This window comes from Amblyomma maculatum, chromosome 1 (genome assembly GCF_055883805.1).
Source record: "Amblyomma maculatum isolate TAMU_Amacu chromosome 1, ASM5588380v1, whole genome shotgun sequence".
Lineage (NCBI taxonomy): Eukaryota > Metazoa > Arthropoda > Arachnida > Ixodida > Ixodidae > Amblyomma > Amblyomma maculatum.
The window spans coordinates 405,758,469-405,778,335 of NC_139344.1; the positions used below are offsets into that span (position 1 = coordinate 405,758,469).

Below are 19,867 nucleotides of genomic sequence, written 5' to 3' on the forward strand. Positions count from 1 at the left end.
CATGTTTGCTCTGGTTTCTTTGAGCTGTAGCAAGGCATTGAAATGCAACTGGAGGACACGAGCAGTTCCATGTTTGCCCATTTCTGTCGTTCCCGGCACTTCATACATGTATTTGATGCCCTTTTTCCAATTTTGGTTTAAAAGAACACAGTTTTTCCAGACGGTTCTTCACACACTCGCTTCTATTACGAATTCCTTCTCTTTTTTAGCACTTAAATCTCGTTTACGAACTTGAAGTTTCTTTATAGCTGGCCTTTAAGATTGTCTGCAAATGTTCACAGAAAAGAGCTGGTTTCCACGACTACGCAAATTGCGCACGGTCCACCACTGCCCAAGCAAAAGAGAGGGTAAAAGCACCCTCGCCTGTGAAAACAGTCTGTTGACACAAGTAACCTTCATAACTGGGTAAATTCTTTATTGATTTGCAAAAAATTATGCTGTTACCGAATCAACCTGCATTAGTCTTGTAACTGTATTTTTTAAAAAACTAGTCATCACTGTGCAAGTTGCTGCGTGCTCTTTTAGTTTTTTAGAAAGGTAATAGACAGGGTCAAATTTTGTTGTGTGTATGTGTGTGTAGCTTGCAAGGAACAGGGACTGATGTTAGCCCCTATGCACTGTCCAACTTCCCCGTGTCGACCTGCAGTTAAGCAGCCTTTTGTAATGCAGTCTCCAGCCTGGTGAAGGATGCCTTTGTGGCGCGCTTTTCGAGTTACAACGAGCTGAGGCGGTATGCCCAGTCGAGCGAGGACATGGATCTGCATGCCAAGCTGGCCTTTGTGGATACCCACGAGCACAACGTCCCCCCGTATGTGCACATCATCACCCTGCGCTGCAGTACAGAAGACCAGCGACTGGCCAGTGAGTGGGGAGGACAATCGAAGCTTCCGGCCAGGCTGCCTTTAAGGCGATGAAAACTGTTCGGCTTATTGAGGGTGCTTCCACAAGTGATGTGTGAGCATGCAGAGCACGCCCCTTCTTAAATGTGAACAAATTAATGAAATTACTTTGTAACTGCAGATCCGGACCATGAAAGGGGAATAACTAGGTGAATAAGATTAGGATGGGGCACATTTGGCAAGGACTCGCAGGTTATGACTAGCAGCTTACTGGTATTGCTCAAGAGAAAAGTGTACAGCAGTTGCATCTGACTTGTACTTATCTGTGGGGCTTAAACATGGAGGCTAACAGAAAGGGTTCTACTTAAATTGAGAACAATTCAGAGAGCCGTGGAACATAAAATAGGTGTAACATTAAAAGGTGTAACATGCAGAGTGGGTCAGTGAAATAACTCAAGTTAATGAAATTCTAGTGAAAATCAAAAAGAAATGGGCATGGACAGAGTATGTAGTGCGAAGAGAGGATAACCAATTGGATACCAAGGGAAGGAAAACGTAGCAGGAGGTGGCAGAAAGGTGGGCAGATGAGGTTGAGTAGTTTGCAGGGGTCAAATGGATGCAGCTATCACGAACTGGGTTAATTGGAGGAATATGGGAGATGCCTTCGCCCTGCAGTGGGTAAAGTTAGGGTTGTTCGTTTTCGGGTAAAACCCGATTTTACCCGATCTTTGCACCCCGAGCGTGTTCCTAAAATATCGGGTAAAACCCGATTTTTCCCGATTTCTGAAACAACTGTGCCCACAAAATTGCTGTGCCTCCAGTTAGCGCGCAACCGAGAAGCGGCCAAAGCGGCCGACAGACAGACAATCGTTGATTGCAGGCCCCGTGGCGCCATCTAACGTCGGAGTCTCGAACACAGCGCCGGTAGCTTGGGCACGCGCAGCGGCGATATTTACACATCGTGCATTCGCAGCACTGCTGACTAGCGTTCAAGATGGGAAGAAAACGAAAGACATTGGATGATTGGTGCAAAGAACACGAGGATTTGCAGACTACAACAAAAGACTCTGAAGGCAGCCGCGCGCTGGTGTGCAAGTACTGCAACACCGAGATGGTCACCGATCCAGCAAAGAAGCCCTATGACCGAATTCGCGAGCATCTTGCGTCATCGTGTCATAAGAAGTTGAAGATGGCGGTCCAAGAAGCTGAAAAGGCAGGAACATCTCAGCCAATGCTCTTCGATATTTCCTGTAGGCAGCGTGCGAAAGAAAATGAAGCGGATGGCGTGATTCACGACTTCGTTCGTGCCCTGGCGTACAGTAGAATCAGCATGCATCAGGCGGACGGACCTCTGGGGGATTTCGTACGCAAATACTGCAAGGCCGCTAAAACTATGCCGACTGGACAGTGACTTCGGATTAAATACCTGAAAGAAGCTTTTGACAAGGACATGGCGAAAATCCGTGATGATATGCAAGCCGTTAAAGTGAGTGTTATCGTCGACGAATCCCCTGACATAACCGGAGTGCCTACCATTAACACTCTGATGGGCTATTATAGTCAAAAAGCGAAAAAGAAGCAGGTTTGTTTAGTCGACGTCGACAGAGTTAATGCTTTGAACAACTACACAATGGCCCGGGTAGTTGGCAAGGCTCTCCTTACTGTGGGCAAGATGTGGAAGGATGTTGTAGCCGTAGCCACAGATTCCGCGGAGTACATGCGAAAAATGGTACGTGAGATCTGCGAAGCTGAAGCGATCCACATCTTGCATGTAAAGGACTTAGCCCATTTGATCCATGTGAGCGTTGACCATGCGATTTCTTCACCTTGCGTGTCTGATGTCCGATCCGCAGTGATCAAGTTTGGAGCATTATTTAAGCACGCTAACAAGCTGCACCAAAAGTACATCGAAATATGTGCCTCTAATAGTCTGTTTGGCGCTGATGCAAAGAAGCCTCCTTCTGTAGTTCCGAACAGATGGCAAAGCTTCTACAAAGCGCTTGTTGTCGTCATAGAAATGGGGAGCTCATTAACAGAACTTGTTGAATGCTCGCATGATAGCACCAAAGCGGAAGCTATTCGAGCAATACTTTCTGAAAAAGAGGTTCTTTATGCAAAGGCAGTCTTAATGAGAGATGCACTCGAGCCTCTTTTAAATGTCCAGAAAACGCTTGAAAGCGGAGAACTCCTCATGCCAAGCTTCGATCACCTCGTAAACGTCAAGCTACTGCAGACTGTCAACGAGCTTTCTACGACGATCGGTAAAAGTGATCGGGCGAAAGGTGTTTTGTCTATGTTGCCTAAGAGCAGTGCCATATTAGTAAAAACTTGTTGTGAAGAGTTTTGCGCCAAAATCTCTACAAAATGGGACTGCACTTTGAAACGGAACGTCTCAGACAAAGAAGAAAACCAGTTGACATTGTGGAAACTGGGAGCCTTACTCGATCCGTTCCAGAAGCGGCTGCTGAGTCAGTCGTTTGATGACTACCGACCTCTCTTTAATTCCGTGATGGACGATGTAGGCTCGCTTCGCGAGGAGTTCAACCAGTACTTGCTGGAAGCAAGCCCCACGAATGAAGGTGTTGAAGTTTTTGGAACAACGTAACTGTGCGTTACCCAAGGCTGGCATATGCAGCGTTGTCATTGTTGTGCCTAGCTAATGGCAGCTGTGACGTTGAGCGAACGTTCTCTCAGCTAAGGTACCTGCAGAGACCAAACAGGTCTCGTATGGAAACCGAGATGTTGCGCATGCAGATGATTATGTATGTTAATAAGGACGTGTAGAACGTCGATGACCAGCCCTCGTGAATAAAATGTTTCTTTTCTCAAAACTGACCGTTGCCTCTCACTGCGAGTAATAATTAATTACCAAAGAAACGCCAAATTTTGCAATATTTTCTTGAAAGCAGCCCAAAATCTAGCCCTAATTGTTACCCATCGGTTAGAGCAAATCGAATAAATTATTTTTTTGCAAATTTAACCCGATAAAACCCGAATTGCGGAATTTTCCCACGAAAAACCTGATTTCTCCCCTATTATCAAGCCGAAAAATAACGCCCGATTTTTAAAACCCCCCGAATTTGAAAAAATATAAAACCCGAAAACGAATAACCCTAGGTATAGTCCGGATGATGACTGACTTTGTAGGAGTAAAATAACTGCAGTTTAAGCATTTACTATGCTATTGATGGCATTCTACCCTTCCCACTAGCAGAACGCCATGCATTCTCTAATGTCACCCAGTCCGCAACTTACTTTTATGCTTGCCGTGAGAATCAGGTGACTGCCTCAAAATAGGATACCGTGGTCAGCTTTCCAAAAAGTATTTTATCGTCTTCGCACAGTGTAAAAAACTGTACTAAATTATTCAGGCAAGCATCAGCTGCATTGCCTTCTTCCGACATACTGGTAATCCGCACTGTTGCGAAATATCTGCACTCATGATACTGTGCGAGCTGCTTGTCTTCGAAATTCGGCCAGCGCTAAGTTTGATTGACGCATCAGCGATCTCTTGAAGCTCTAGCGGCTTCTTGTGAGGGGTTAACCATTTAACTATAACATCAACATGGTGACCTCCAATTAGGTGTGGTCCTGCTGCGGCGGCTCAGTGGTTAGGCTGCTCAGCTGCTGAATCCAAGGATCAAATCCTGGCTGTGGCAGCCGCTTTTCGATGTAATTGGAACGCAAGGTGCCCATGTACTGCACATGCACTGATATTGACTGTGCTGTGGCAGTGCACCCCAGGTGGTTGAAAATTCCAGATACGTCTACTAAGCCATCCCTCGCAGCCTGAGTCATTTTGCGAATGTTAAAGGGACATAACACTGGCCAAAATATGTCATGAGATTATGGTGGAGATGAAAAGACCTTGCCTCATATAGTACAGATCGAGCACTGCAATATCAAAGAAAAGAGGCTTTACAATTTTAATTTGCCTTTGAAAATCACATAAAAACAACTGAGGTGCTATCCAGCGAAGAAACCCTTTTACTTTCACTGTAGTACCCCACATGACTACATGTCGGCAAAATATCGCTGATTTTCATAAGTGCATACTGTTCTTTTTTCTTCTAGCAGTGCTATTACATTATATTATTATATTTTGCACTCTCTCCACTGCATCCCTAAATAAAAAACCATCTTTCGCACCGCGAGAGGCATGCTTTTAGGTTTTGCCACTAGATGGCGCCACAGTGTTTAGAATTTCATGAAGTGATGACTGTGCCTACTAAAACTTTCGTTGACGAGGTGTGCGTTATTGTGCCATAACAGCCTTGAGTGTGAAACTGAAAAGGATGTTACTCTAAGCAAAAAGGTGTCTAATTACTCTTTGGTGAGTTAGATTTATATTTGTTCTCAGTACGTCTTTTTTGTCGGCCACCATTCGTCATCGCGATCGCTTCTCATGATTTCCAGCATCAGACTACAAAAAAGCGGGCGCATACACTGATCGAAAAATTCTTGGTAAAAATTTTGTACAGTGTTTTTATCAAAACCGCTCAGGAATTGAACATTTTAGACATCAAAATTTCCATTGCGCCAAAAAAAATGTGATACCTAAATTCTAGTGTTCTGTCCCTTAAAATTCTCTAAACCATCGACCGTTCAATAAGGTGTGGTTGGAGGTTGGAATGGGAGGTGGCAGCGGTGTCATGACAATGTGGTCACATGATCCCAATTAGCAAATGGCATTGACTGCCTTCTTTTCAGCATTTGTTCTCTTCACTGCTTTTTGCATGCACTGAGTTATCTTGCCTCTATATATATATATATATATATATATATATATATATATATATTTTTTTTTTTTTTTTTTTGCTATCTGGTCTCGGCTCCGCTGGCCAGGTGAGTGCAGTGAACTGTCCATTATTTTTTCCCCTTTCATTCTACTTAATATCTGTCTTTGCCCCCCTTATGAGCCCATCACAGGGCTTGGTGCAGCTGAACTGATAAATGAGCACACTACCACTCATTACCAGGCATGCGAGGGAACACTGAAGGAATGTGTGCTGTCATCCACATTATAGCCGGAGCTGCTTCATGTTTTTGTGCACTCTCTTGTTGCATTTTTGATAGCAGTAGACCAACTCATGACCATTCGATAATGATGTACAATATACGGCCCAAAGGTTTTTCTTTTAAGCCCCATAACAGGACTCGTATCGCAACTCTGGCATTCGAAATCTCGAAGGTGACAAAACTCATTCTCGTTCCGCTCTAGCTTACATTCACATTCCAGTATTGCTACCAGAAACGGCGTTACAGGGCTTAGAAGCGAAATCATTTGGCTGTATATTTTTGACAAAGACTATATGTGGCAGCAACACTTAGTTAAAATTTTGACCACTAATTAGCACCATTAAGCAGTCTTCCTAAGTAGCAGTGCTACTTAGCTCTACTGCTTAGGCATTATAGGTGGTACTAGGACCTAGCTCCGCTTCTTTTTATGGTTAATTAGCACTAGTAAAGTCCATCACTTAGCACCAATACGTAAGGAAATGCAGTTGCATCACTTTATGCGTCCTCTAAGTTTTAATGCGAAGGCATGAAACTGCCCATGTTGCAGAAACTCTGGTGGCATCTGGTGTTTGTCGCAAACAATGATTCATGATTCTTAAAATGTAGTCAACAAAGAAAGGGAGGCTACAAATTGAGTGAAAGTTGCCGAGGAGGTCCTGTAATAGGGGCTTTTTAGAAAACAAATGTTTCAATAAAATAAAGTGATGCCATCTGCTGTACTGTATTGTGAAGGCCCTGTATGTGCCAAAGGAATGCGCTGCACATGGGCCTCAAAGGTTTGTTGGTTAATGTGTGTTAGAAGTGCCTAAATTTCGCCTCTGGTGATGCCGGTAGCTGCAGTGCTGGCACGGCACCAAAAAAACACTGCCATGTGGTTCGGCCTTAAGCGACCTCCAAGTTTTTACATCTTTTTATGAATAACATATTCAAAGTATGCCTAATGCACTAGGCTGTGTGCCTGCTATTTTTTTGACAGCTATGAATAGCAGTTCTGGTTAGCACCTGGCGAGTTTAATCATATGCATTCAGCTGCAAAATACTATCCTTAAACACTTGGCCTTCACCACTCTCTCTTGGTCTGCAGCTTGTAACAAGTTTGCTTACTGTGAAGGAAAATCATAGAGTGCAGGACATTTAGTGGTCATTTTTTGTGACACGCCATCTGAAATTGCTTTTGACTGCATGTTATTTCATCACGGATAAAAAAACTTGACCCCGAAATGTTGGAAATGTATTTCTGCGCTATTTTCTTCCCATACCAAAAAATGTTCTCAAAGGGCTTGCCATATCTGGTCTTCTTCTTCTGTGACCTGTCTTCCTTCCTGCAGAAGCTGTGCCATCAACCTGCGTACTAATAGCTGCGTTCCATATGCAGATGTGGTCTTCTCCACGGCGCACAAGGCCAAGGGGCTCGAGTTTGACACAGTGTTCCTGGCCAGCGATTTCTACGCCGGTAATACCGAGGAACAGGAACTTCGCTTTGCTCCAGGTCAGTGCATGTGAAGCAACCTGTGCTTCAACACGTGCTCTCGGGGCAAAAGCAGCGGAATGCTACTCCACTTCTCTTAGCTTTCACTTGTGGCTGGATTGCAATTTGCTCAGTGATGGGCCCAAATGCTCTCAAAAATTGAAGACGCGCTGCATGCCGTGCTGTTATTCAAACCAGCTGTGAGCCCCACGCTTGTGTAGCAAGTTATTTTTGTTGTTAGGAGAGGGGAAGAATTGTGCATTGCTAATCACCATGCTCAGTGCCATGATCATTGGCTATCTTATCCAGGGGCAGAGCTGCCAGGTTTTGGCTACTTTGTGCCTCATTGGCTTCATTTGGGGCCATTTGCCTGTTAAAATGAGTGGCAGGGAGGCGCTAGAGCAGTCGAGTTGGAAAAAAGCACCTGCCAAAAAGTACCCCCAAAGCGATGCTGTGAGGGGTGTAGTGACATTGCCAAGCACTAATGAGTGGGTCAGCAGCGGCGTCTATGGCACAAAACTCGGCGGCATCTGTGGCACGAAATTTGGATGCTGTCACCAGTGTGCGGTGCTGCAACTTGTGGAAGGTGGCACGTGTAGTCATGAATGCTGAAACGCAATGTTCTGTACAGTCATGACTCATACACATTATTTACCACTTTACTAGCATACTGTATAATGTGGAGTGTGCGCAAACAGTGTGCATTGTCACGACTCATAGTTATTATAATGCTCTCACATTCTCAAACCCAAGTATCATAAAATACCGAGCAAGCAACCCCCCCCCCCATCCTAACTTCACTGCTAATTTCACATTTCCGTGCCGTGCCAAAAAAGTGCTTCCTACCCCCCTCTAGTGCTTCGCACCTCCCTGCTCCATATCCTTAGCACGCAGCTCATCCCAGGCACCACTGCCAGCCCCATCCAGTCCCAGAATCTAATCTAAACTCTCAAAAACATTGCAAACACAAACAGCACCCGTATGGTGCCAGCTCGCCCAGGTGCGCATAGGCTCAAAGTCTGACGGCTTGCGTTGAATGACCACTGTGAGCGGGACATAAATACAGTGCGCGGTCATGCTTATGCCTTTCACGACTATGACACAGCTGTAGCTCATGCTCATGCCGCAAACGAATGCACCCGCTATGCATAGCAATAGCATTCAGTTCCCATGGTTAATGAGGGTAGCAAGATGAAACTCATGAGAAAATAGCAAGCGGTGCAAGAGCCTCCCTGAATGCACCCTCACTTCCCGCATTTACCCACGGGAGCGGCAGTGTCAAAGCCGCGGTGGACGGTGTGCACATTCTATTTTCAGTCTGATTGTGAGCCCTTTATAGGCTGCACCCCGCTGGGGTGGAGCAGTGGTTGAGGTGCTCGACTACTGTTCCCTAGGATGCAGGATCGAATCCTGGCCTCGGCGACCGCTTTTCGATGGAGGCGAAAAGCAAGGCTCTTGTGTGCTGTGCGATGTCAGTGCACGTTAAAGAACCCCTGGTGGTAAACATTTCCGGAGTTCTCCACTACGGCGCCTCTCATAGCCTGAGTCACCTTGGAATGTTAAAATCCCACAAATCCAAACCAAACCTTTGTAAGCTGTTGCGATGAAACTAAGAGTCTTTCATTATTGCCAGTGCCTCAGATGGCAACAATGAACAAAGAGTCAAGCTAGTCCGCCCTACTTAAATCCAAGGTGACGCCTTTCACGGCTGAGCAAAATTAGGGGTCTGTGACAACAGTGCCTGCTCGTGTCTATGTCATGCCGAGAAGATGAGCCTTCGGCCAAAAAATGATTTCCACAGTATTGCTGACACCAATTTTAGCCCAAAAAAGCAAGCTTTTGGACTCCAGAAAGTCTGAAATATCAGTCATGAAAATGTGCACGTTCCTATGGGGTGCGTGGCATTTGCAGAATGAAGTCCGAAATTTTGCGCAGGTCTGAATTATTGGAGTCCAAATAAAATTAGTTGTGGTTTAGCTCTGGTTAATCCTAGTTGAATTGCAAAAGCAACGGCGGAAGCTTCTTTTGCCTGCTACATTATTCCCCTATCGCGCCCTATCAGTGTAAGGTGCTGCATTATTGGGGACACTTAAGCTCATCCTTTAAGGGTATGATGCGAGAGCGTAAGCTACCAGCTCACGTATAAAGTCGCACTTCAACCAAACATATAGACATGCCTGCGTGTAGTAGGGGTAACGAGAATGCAAACGGTTTTGCAGGCTGATTTTGATATCACCTTCCCTTATGAAAGGAGCGACCCGAGTTGGCAGTTCCTGCCCGTGGCATAGGGGTAACATGAATTCAAATGTCTTGGCAGGCTGATTTTTTTTATGAGGAGACCGTAGCTACACCTCTTCACGGCATAGCTGCGGCCACCCAAGGTCTCGCTTTAACTGTCGTAGTGTTGCTTTCGCAACAAAAATCGGTCGACTACTGTATTTTGCTATAGCATCAGTAACCCACACTCCATCTTTGGAAATAACTGTCGTGGTATTTTTTGCCATGCCAAACTTGTGAGCTCTTTTCATGCACAAAAAGTCAGCCGGTGCAAAACCTTCTCATGAAGGGGCTTTTTCTGAGTGTTCAGCCAGCTGGTCTAACGGCAACGTGGCATACACATCGTGCACAGAAGCGAAACAATGCGTACCGCAAGGAAACTCTGCAAGGTGTTCATGTTTGATGTGGCTGCAGTGCTATGTATTAATAACCTGCCTCGTTATATTTCTTCCCATATCCACTTCTCTGATGATGATGATGATTGCATCATTTATCAAGCAACTACTAACTCCGCTGATTATTTCGACTTACAAAATTACCTTACTTGCATACAAAGCTGGTGTAACACTTTGCTCATGGCCATTCACCACCATTGCATTTACGTTATGCCTAATCAATCGTTCAAATATCTCAGCGTGCGCATTTTACATGACCCAATCAATCATTCAAATTCCCCTACCACTTCCAGTGCTTCGCTGCATACTGTAAACTGTTGTTCCTTCCAGAGGCTATCGACCATTACTTTACTCTTCTGCATATTAATCTTTAGTCCTATTGTTCTGCTTTGACAGTCAGTATCATTAAGCATCCTTTGTGGTTTATCCCTGCAGTTACGAAGCCTATATTCTTCATCAACCTGAACCCCTAACTATTCCCAATCCAGCTTTCTGAACACTTGCTCTGAGCAAGCGAGCCAAGATAATGCGCAGGGATAACGCCACCACGGTTTGTTTCTCTTTTGAGGTTGGTCACTCTAGTGCGATTGGGGAAGGGGACTTGGCAGAGGGCCAGCACCCTTGAATGGAGTGCTGGCAGTGGCTTGCACAGCTCGTTCGGTTGCACACGCCTGATTTTCAGTACGTTCGCTTTATCACGCCACGAGTGGGGCGGGCGCCGTGCACTGCCACAAAATCATTGGAACGCGTGCTAGTGTGAGCATTATGTGAGTAAATACGGTAGTTGTTGGGTTGTAGATAAGCCTGTGGTTAGCTGGGCACAGCTTGGCAGCTTGCAGCGAAGAGGCTGCCAATGCATACACGCATTTTCCATAAACCTACTCACAGATTGCACTGCAGTATTTGAAAAAAAAAGAAAAAAGTCTGTTGCAACCTTTTCTTTGTTTGTGTGCAGAGAGTGTGCAAGAGTACCACGTGCTGTACGTGGCTGTGACAAGGGCCCGTCGAAGCCTGCTCCTCTCACGTGCCCTCTACTTCCTTCTGCTTCGAGCACAGGTGAGGAGGAGCAGCTGCTGCTACTTTTATTTCAACTTAATTTGTTTATTTCGCCAAATGCATGGTAGGAACTGTTGGGCAAAAAGCTACTCAGCTGGAGGGGGACGAATAGTGTTTGTGTCAAAGTAAATCAGAAGTTAAAGTTGACTAATTGCTGCTACTTTTGTTTCAACTTCATTTATTTCATCGAATGAATAGTAGGAACTCTTGGGCAAAAAGCTACTCAGCTGGAAGAGGACCAGTAGTGTGTGTGTCGAAGCGGCCGCCGAGGCCGGGATTCAGTCCCGCAACCTTGGGAACAGTAGTCGAGCACCTTAACTACTGCGCCACGCCAGCGGGATCGAAGAAGTTAAAATTGATTGAGTCAATCAGTGGCGTCGCGAGGGGGGTGCAGGGGGTGTGGTCCGCACCAAGTGCAGTGCTGAGGGGGGTGCAGCCGGGCAGTGAGAGGTAGGAAGGGGCGGGGAGTGAAATGAATTACATTAAGACGTGAAAAGGCGCGCATCGGTGCCACTGACTGGCAAGTATGATCTTCTCGTCGAACCCGGATATATCGAACTTGAAGGGTATCGCGAAATAGTTCGATATATCGATAATTCGATATACAAAAATCGGCTTGTGACGGCACTTATGATGCTAAAAAACGATACCGTATTTGTCGCGTAAGCAACCCACTCGCATAATGAACCCACTCTGCACTTTTGCACGGAGAATTTGAAAAAAAAAAATAAAAGCGTTAACGCCAGCTCGCTCACATGCAAGCGATTGAGCGATCTCGGGGACGAGCGTCAGCGACAGAGCGAAAAATTTCAAACTCCCTCTCGCTGCTCGAGCCACCGCGACAGCTCTAAACTAGGTGTCTGTGTTGCCCCAGAAGAAATCAGCGAGCGTTTTCGCTTGCATGTCGATGGCGCGCGTCACTCTGTTTCGGTCGTCTCATCCACAGCTCATTGGCAGCGTGCCAAGATGCTGTGCAGCGATAACGTCGGGGCGCGTTTATCTTTTGATAGCTCCTGCGGTGGCGGGGAGCGAACTTGGCAGAGTGCCCGTGATGGCTTGATTGCACGTACAAGCCTGGTTCGATTTATCACGCCGCGCTTGGGGCAGGCGTCATGATCGCAGCAGCTGACCGCGTGCTTTCGTTGACTCATACATGCAAGAATAAACGACTCCCGCAAAAAAAAAAAAAAAATAATAACCCTGCTTCTTTTTAACGTCTGAACAGCACAACGATAAGAAAGGATAACTCGAAAAAAAAAAGAGAGAGAGAGAGAGCGCTGCCGCTTTTTAACGTCCGCAGGCACCATAGCCACATCAGCCGCTGCGCGCGCAGAGGGTTCGCAACACACGCTGAAGAAAGCGTCGACGCCTGTCTGAAAACGGGCTGAGCTGGCTTGGCTAGCGCGTGCTGAAGGAGAGAGATAGCTTGGCAAAAGGGTGGGCACACTCACGCACATGGCTTGCAAACATCATGTGTTGGCGCGCGGAAAACGATAACTGCAGATGCGCGTGCCTTTGGGGAATGGGCGCGGCGCTGCCAGACCAGCCGTCGCCGAACTATCCCCTCTCATTCCTTCCGCACGTGGCTTGAAAACGGCACGCGGCAAACGGCCAATGGTGATGCGATATTCTTTGGGGAAGGCACACTTTCCAGTGTGTGGTGCGGAGTTCGATATATCGAGCGACCGGTGAAATTAAGTTCGATATATGACGCGGCTTTCCTATACTTTTACATGGGATTTTCAAGGTGATATTCTGTGAGTTCGATATAACCAAAATTCGATATATCCGGGTTCTATATAACCGGGTTCGACTGTATAACTAATAATTCTGTTGTGAGGAGTGCTTGAAAACACATTCCTTAGTTTATGCCAAAGACTATACGCCGTTTTAACGTTGGACTGGGCCTGTGTACGTGCATGTACCCTGGGAACACCAGCATTAACCCGATACCGATCGAGAACTCCTGCGTCGGAGCTAGACACCCATCGGCGGCCGCGTGGCCACATCTCCTCTTTTTGTGTATGGCATGCAGTTCACTCTCTTTTCCCAAGTGCAGACCGCTGGCAGTATCTCGCCGGCAGTATTTTGTCTTTTGTTTTGTTCGTTTATCTCCTGTGCATTTCTCTCTCCTCGGACCAGTCACACATCCCCCTCACACTTTCAAAATGCCGAGAGGCACGCAATGCCTGTTGCTCTGTGGAATGACGAGTCTGATCACTATGCGCTGACTAGAGAAGGAGGGCAACTTTAGTAAGGCCAGGTGCTTTAAAAGGGGAATTGAGAGTAAATGTACCTGATCGGTGCTCATGCGGTTCTTACCTTTTTTCACTGAAAAAGGCAAAGGCATTGTTAAAATGAGAAAAGCAACTGAAAGCGTTAGAAGAGGGGGAAAAAAAAAAAAAAAAGCTTGGAGATGTCCATTATCTGCCAGTTCCAAAAGGCCGTTTCGCGCTTAATATTTTTCGTTGGTACAGAATCAATGCACGTTGGTAACTTTGCAGTCTGGATGCAGAAGTCAACTTGCATCTTTTGGAAGATATTTAAGAAGATATTTAAGGAGAGGAGGAAATTTAGTTAAACGTAGAGAATGCTTAGTAAAAGGCTTTCACCTATGCATGTGGACGGGAAAGGTTCTGCTTGTGATCTAACTACAATGCGTGACATTGAGAGTTATGAGAAACGGGTTCGGTTACAGAGTGAGCTGGAAGAGTGCTTCTCTGCATGTGAACTCCTATTATGCGACCTCGCTGACAGCCACCGCCCTCTTGGTACTACCCAATGCAGCCGAACACCCCAAGACAGTATAGCTGCAGCATGACGAAGACTTCCGGTTGCAATATTTCAAAGGCGCCTTCATTTTTGGAATGCGCCAGGAACAGCCGCAGCACTGATCAAAGGATTGTTGCAGTGGCACCTGGAAGTAAGGTCCGTGTTTGCAAGAGTTGATCTTACGATCACTTAGGGGCCCCGAACGACGCCCTGAGCAGGAGCAGATAGGTTCTTTTTCAAGCTGCGACTGAGCGCAAACGTGAGGGTGTATTACAAGCTTTGTAGAAAATGATAGCGAGCCCCTGCGGACGACAACAAGTATGCGCGGTGCTAGCGAGTACGTGATATCCAGCCACTAGGCGTGGGAAAACAACGCCGGCCACCCGTACTCAGTCGGCCATGCATCTGGTCTGGCTTTTGGAACAGCGCCGCATCGTCGCCAGTTAGTCGATAGGTTGGTTGCGACTGTAGGAAGAATGAAAAGAAAATGCACGTGCCTGCTACTGGGCTCTGTAGCTGAGCCACCTCCGCTGCCTTGTGCAGACAGAAGAGAAAATAAGGAAGATAAAGAGGGAGAGAAAGACTCGCGTTGGCAACAGCCGTCGTCCACCACCGAAGCAGTAGGGGTGCTACCTCGAGCTGCGCTGCTTTTTCTTTCTCCATGTTCCTTCTCCATCCTCTTCTCAACGCGCACAACCAGGGAGGGAACCAGGGAGGAGGGGGTGCCACGCCACGCCTCCGCACCGGGTGCGAGTGACCCCAGCGACGCCACTGGAGTCAATTGCTCTGCACAGTGTCCCCTACAGCTTATTGGGTGCCTGGTTTGTTCACAAAGGGTTTCTAATGAAGATATGTTGGCATTTGTGCCCCCGCAGAGGCTAAGGTGCCTGACTACTGTTCCACAGTACCTGGGTTTGATCCCGATCGCCGGTGGCTGTGTTTCGATGGAGCTGAAACGAGGCGTCGATGTGCTGTGCAATGTCAGTGGACGTCAAGGATCCCTAGGTGGTCAAAATTTCTGGAGTCCTCCACTACGGCATTTCTCATAGCCCGAGTTGCTTTGAGACGTCAAACTTACAAATAAACAAACAAACAAATCATTGGCATTTGTATAACATTTTATTTCATGCATCTTCCTTTGGGACTTCCATTGTTCGTATATGAACACTGATTTTCAACGGGGTGCCGAAATATATTTCTATGTATTGGAACGTTTAGCCCTATCTAGGCATGTTGTATGACAGCTGTAGATTTCAGTTTCCATTTGATTCACTGTTTTCGATGGGCAGCAGTGTAGAATAAATATTTTTTCGGAGGGCGCGATCTCATGTGTGAACATAAATGGCGTCAAGCTCGCGTCAGGATGCGTTATGAGTTCGGCATCATGTAGATGATTCCTTTGCTTCTGCTGTGGATATTTTTTTACACGACAGCAATGGCAGAGTCCGAAGACGGCTTTCGGATGCTGCATCAGGCAAATATCCGCCTGGAACTTCAACTATTGAGTGGCCCAAGGAAAGCACACTTTCAAATTCAGCTCGCTCTTAAAAGCAGTTGCACATATGCTCACTCTGCATATTCACTGTACTATTTCCATTTGCCAAGGATTCAGCTATCTATGCAAGGGTTTCACTAACAAGGAAGGCTTCGACATGTGGGTTGGCTCTTTCAAACTTCATCAGTTGGCTCTTTCAAACTTCAAACTTCAGCAGCATCGAGTGAAGTTTAAACACCAGCTTTCAGAGAACAGAACCCAGAGCTAATTTTCTCTTTTGTTGGCAAACTAGAATTCACTCTGCCACTCTCTGCAAAATGTGCTAGCCATAAACCACAAAAGTTTTAAAATTCTAAAGCTGTACTGTGAGCAGAGGAAAACTGAGCTGAAATCAAACATTTTTATCAATCTGGGAATGTTGTTATAAGAACGGTTCACTTTGAGAATTGACCTCAGCACATAACATATGCTCCTTGGCTTCACCGCATTTGTTATAGTGCAGTTGGGAGAATGTGTACATCAGACTCAAAACAACTCTTAGAGAACTACAGTCATGCCTCGTTAATATGGACACTTTGGTATCCGGCCAAAACTGACCATAAAATGAGTCATTCATAATAGCGAGTCATAAATACAAACAAAAAGGATTTTATTGTGAAAAAATAATTGTAATTAATGACTGTGTTTGTACATAATGGTGTGCACTGGTCTCAAAATTTGACAGAACGCCAGCAATTTTGAGTGCATTATCCTTCTCATTGTTATCTTCGAAAAATTGTAGCGCAGTCTGGAGCGACTCGCATATCATGAGACGTGTGATGGTGGGCTTTGTGTTAGTCGAACTTTCTAGCACGAACTCACTGGCCGATGAATCGGCATCCAATTCTCTACTCACCGCCACTTCCAAAACAGCCTCATCACTGAGCAAAGTAGCCGCTAAGTAGCTGCTTGAGATTCTCCTGAGGCGAGAAAACAGCCGAGCTGTCGATTCTAGTCGCTGACTGCTTGGATTCACCAAGATGGCTTTTGCCGCTTGTATTCATAGATTTCTTACTTCGCGCTACGTTCAGCTTTGTTCTTTTGCATTTAACTCCCGCCATGCCAAAAGCCAGACTCAAGTTGAAGGTTACAGGCTCCTGATGCTTTGCACTTTTTTGCCTAGTTAACCTTTCTGCCTTTCCATTCTTCTGATTCTCTCTTTTTTGCCTTGTAATGTTTCCGTAAGGAAGCGAGGGAGTCAAGTTGGCAAGCTGCTATTCAGAGGACTATCAAACATCCCATCTTCTTGGTGCCGTTTCTGTGTTCTTATAAAACAGACACTGCAAGCTGAAGCACAGTTTAGAACGATGGCTAGGTGACTACGAAGAGCTCAGACTTTGCCAAGGTGCATCGTTGACTCAAAGCAAAGCCGACATGTGGACGGACCGCCTGGGGTGCAAAATGTGGCAATTTGGCAGCGCAACAGGGACGAAAACCAGGAAAGGAAGGGCGTCTAGGACGGGACGCCCGGTCTCGGTTGCGTGCTCGTACGTCGCCTTTCTTTTGTCGCTCTACTTTGTGAGTGTGTCTTAACTCTCACCAAAAAGCGTTAATGGCTTCATCGAACACACACTGTGCTTTGGGAAAGAAAACTTCAGTTCTCGCCGCCACTCTAGGCACTTGTCTTTCTTTCTGTCATTTCTTTACGCTTTTGCCGGCCTCTCTGTTCACGTTCAGCAGAATTTATTGTGACCACTTGTTGCTGTTTTCCTGGCTGCGGTGGCACTTCCGCTGCACTCAGAAATCTCCTGGTTCCCCCCTTTTGGGGTCTTTCTTACATTGACCCTCAGTTTGCTGTGTACTTCTCCGCTCTAGCACTCCCCTCCCCCCCTCCCCCCTCCCCCCACCCCTCCCTAAAACGGCTACACACACGCTTTGGTTCTTTTTGACCCCACAGGACTCGTTCAGGCATCCGGCCGTATCGGCTGTCGTGGTTCGCTGGCAGCGTGCCCTTCTTTAACTTGCGTTCGGACTCCTCTGCTTTTTTTTCAAGCACTGTTCATATTAACGAGTCATAAATACATGGGCCCAATTGGGCCATGGCATTCTTCCCCTGTCCATTGTCCAGACAGCAAGTTTCCATATTAATGAGGCATAAATACATTGAAAAAGTTTAGTCCTCAGAAAAACTGTCCATAATTCGTGTCGTCCATATTAACGGGGGTCATATTAACGGGGCACGACTGTTAATGGTAACTACTGCTTCCGAACAGCACTGAAAAACAAGATCTGCAGATAGGGCTGTAGAATGTTTACATCTACGAACTGAGACTGGGTACCATAATTTCTTTAGTCTGAATTATTTTTATTGCAGTGTCTAATATTGATATTCATACCTCCTTTGACTTCCAGGGTCTTTTTTTTTTTTTTTTCAGCAAGTCTGCAGTATGATATTTATTCTTGTGTTGTGTATAGAGTAAGACAAAAACTTTGTCTACTTTCTTGAATGTCTAAATAACTATTTACACACAAAGAAATGAAACTTAAACATACACTAGCAGTAATTACAGAAAGTAAAAAAGGAGGTTATTGTAGCGCATTTTATATAATTCTGAAATATTTTATCAGTAATTTTTTTTTTCCCATAATTCTGCAGTAAAGGAGAGAAATTTATGTAGAATGCTTAAGATACATATTACTTATGTGTATGAAAGAGCGTTTAACCATATTTACTCGACGATTCTAGCACCTCCTTTTTTTTTCTTTACACGATCCCATTGCTAAAAGTAGAGAGTGAGGGGATGCTTAGATTCGAAAATTTGAAATACCCTTCCCCCTCCCTTCCTCCTCCTCCTTCACTGCTCTGTTTTCATGGCGATATGTTGATGAGGCGAGCTTGAGAAATAACATTTTATTTGACAAACAGACTTGGTACACATCTTCTGGCAAACGCGATTACATTTTACTTGAACTTTGCAGCAGCCCTCTTCAAACTCATTCCGACTTCTGTTATGGCTGTGAAGCAGCTGGTGCAGAACAAAGCAATGCGAGCTTGCTATGCTCGTGAAACTTCCAGACCTGTGCTGAATGGCGCCGCGGATTCGAGGGTCATGTGAAAGCATGCTGATATAGTTGTCAGGGTCGCTTTCCTCCAGATTTCGACATTATGTGCTGCCAGCTGTCGCGCGCTGTTGGAACACAAAAACACAAGAAACCAGAGAGATATAGTAGTACCATGCGAACACTACGACTTGTCGGGACTTCGACTGCTCCGTTTTGATGATTAAGTGAGCAAGTGCGCTGGGAGGCTTATCTACATGTTCTTCCTCGCAAAAGAGGGGGTGCTTAGATATGTCTGAAAACATTTTTTTTTAATTTTTTTTTTTAATTAGGTGGGGTGCTTAAATTGCGAAAATTCGGTAAATAGCTACAGTTCAGTTTGCTATACCACCAGGGTTGCTCAAATACTGCATTTATAAAAAAAAACTGATTCCTTTGGCCCCTAGAAATCGCCTGTTCCCGAAAGAGTTAAACAAGCTCAGTTTTAAACCTCTGAAACAGTGTTAGCGTGAAAATGTTTGTTCGCAAACTTACGGATTTGCATTACAAAATCAGTGCGTGCCAGCAGTGACTTGTCTATATGTGTGTGCTTGGCTGCAGGAATGGTTTGAGCAGCTGCAGCTGCGAACGGAGGTGGGCCCTCTCAGCTGCGTCGAGTGCCAGCACAAGTGGGAGCCACAGGGCCGCCTCGTGTGGCGCAGGACGCCCATCACAGTGGTGAGCCTGCCCTCTGTTTAGGGTTGCAAGCAGCGCGTAGACCCAGAACTTACGTAGCACCAACAGGAGGCAGTTGCACTGTTACTTGGGTGTTTGCCAAGAGGCCATTGCTTGCATGCATGTCTGCACTTCTGATCCAGGTAGTCAGCCCAATGACGAAATCACAAGTGTTTGTTCATCTGCTGAGGTGACACCTCGCCCCTGGTGACCACTGCGTGCGAGCCGAGTCGCTGCATTGAGTGGAAACTGCTCGTTGTTCAGAGCCTACTGTTGTACTGAGCCGTCCCCATGCAATGCTATTTCCAGGCCCTGCGTGCTGTGAAAGGTGGCACTCTGTGCAAGACCTGTGCCCTACAGACCACCTGGGAGCCACCGGCGGAAGACCATGCCTTGGAATGGCAGGAGCTGAACAATTTGCACCGGCAGAGCATGTCAGCGATTTTGAAGCCTCTGTTGTAGGCACAAGGATCGGAAGTCTCATACATTGTACAGGCATGTTTTGGCCTGAATAAAAAGAAGTTTTGTTTCACTGTTAACCTGCATCACCCTTGGCTGTCAGCCTTGTGTCCAAGCAGCAATAAGCAGGTGGCTGTTCCTCTTTTCCGGCACCGTGCGGTATTGCTCACAGGCATCTGAAGGTGAAAGTGTCTGACTCATGCAAGCGCAAGACACACAAACATGCTCATTAATTTTTGGATCGAAGGCATATGGAAGTATGCACATGTGGTAAGCCTGCAGATGCTCGGGTGAGACGAATAAAAACATTACACATCTGTTAATCTGGCTGCTC

General features: G+C 46.0%; 1 protein-coding gene across 3 annotated transcripts in view; it reads left to right on the plus strand.

The window, feature by feature from the left end:
* The window catches only part of LOC146208753 (F-box DNA helicase 1-like), an 82,323-nt gene extending 62,482 nt beyond the window's left edge, over positions 1-19,841 (plus strand). For 2 of the 3 annotated variants that reach the window (XM_084596041.1, XM_084596043.1), the window contains exons 16-20: positions 670-861; positions 7,234-7,347; positions 10,954-11,054; positions 18,961-19,077; positions 19,384-19,841. In XM_084596041.1, coding sequence (XP_084452167.1) covers positions 670-861; positions 7,234-7,347; positions 10,954-11,054; positions 18,961-19,077; positions 19,384-19,536 — 677 coding nt within the window. In that variant the 3' untranslated portion in view covers positions 19,537-19,841. The remainder of the gene's footprint in view (positions 1-669; positions 862-7,233; positions 7,348-10,953; positions 11,055-18,960; positions 19,078-19,383) is intronic. The other variant, XM_084596048.1, reaches the window with a different exon arrangement.
* The last annotated feature ends 26 nt before the right edge of the window (positions 19,842-19,867 follow it).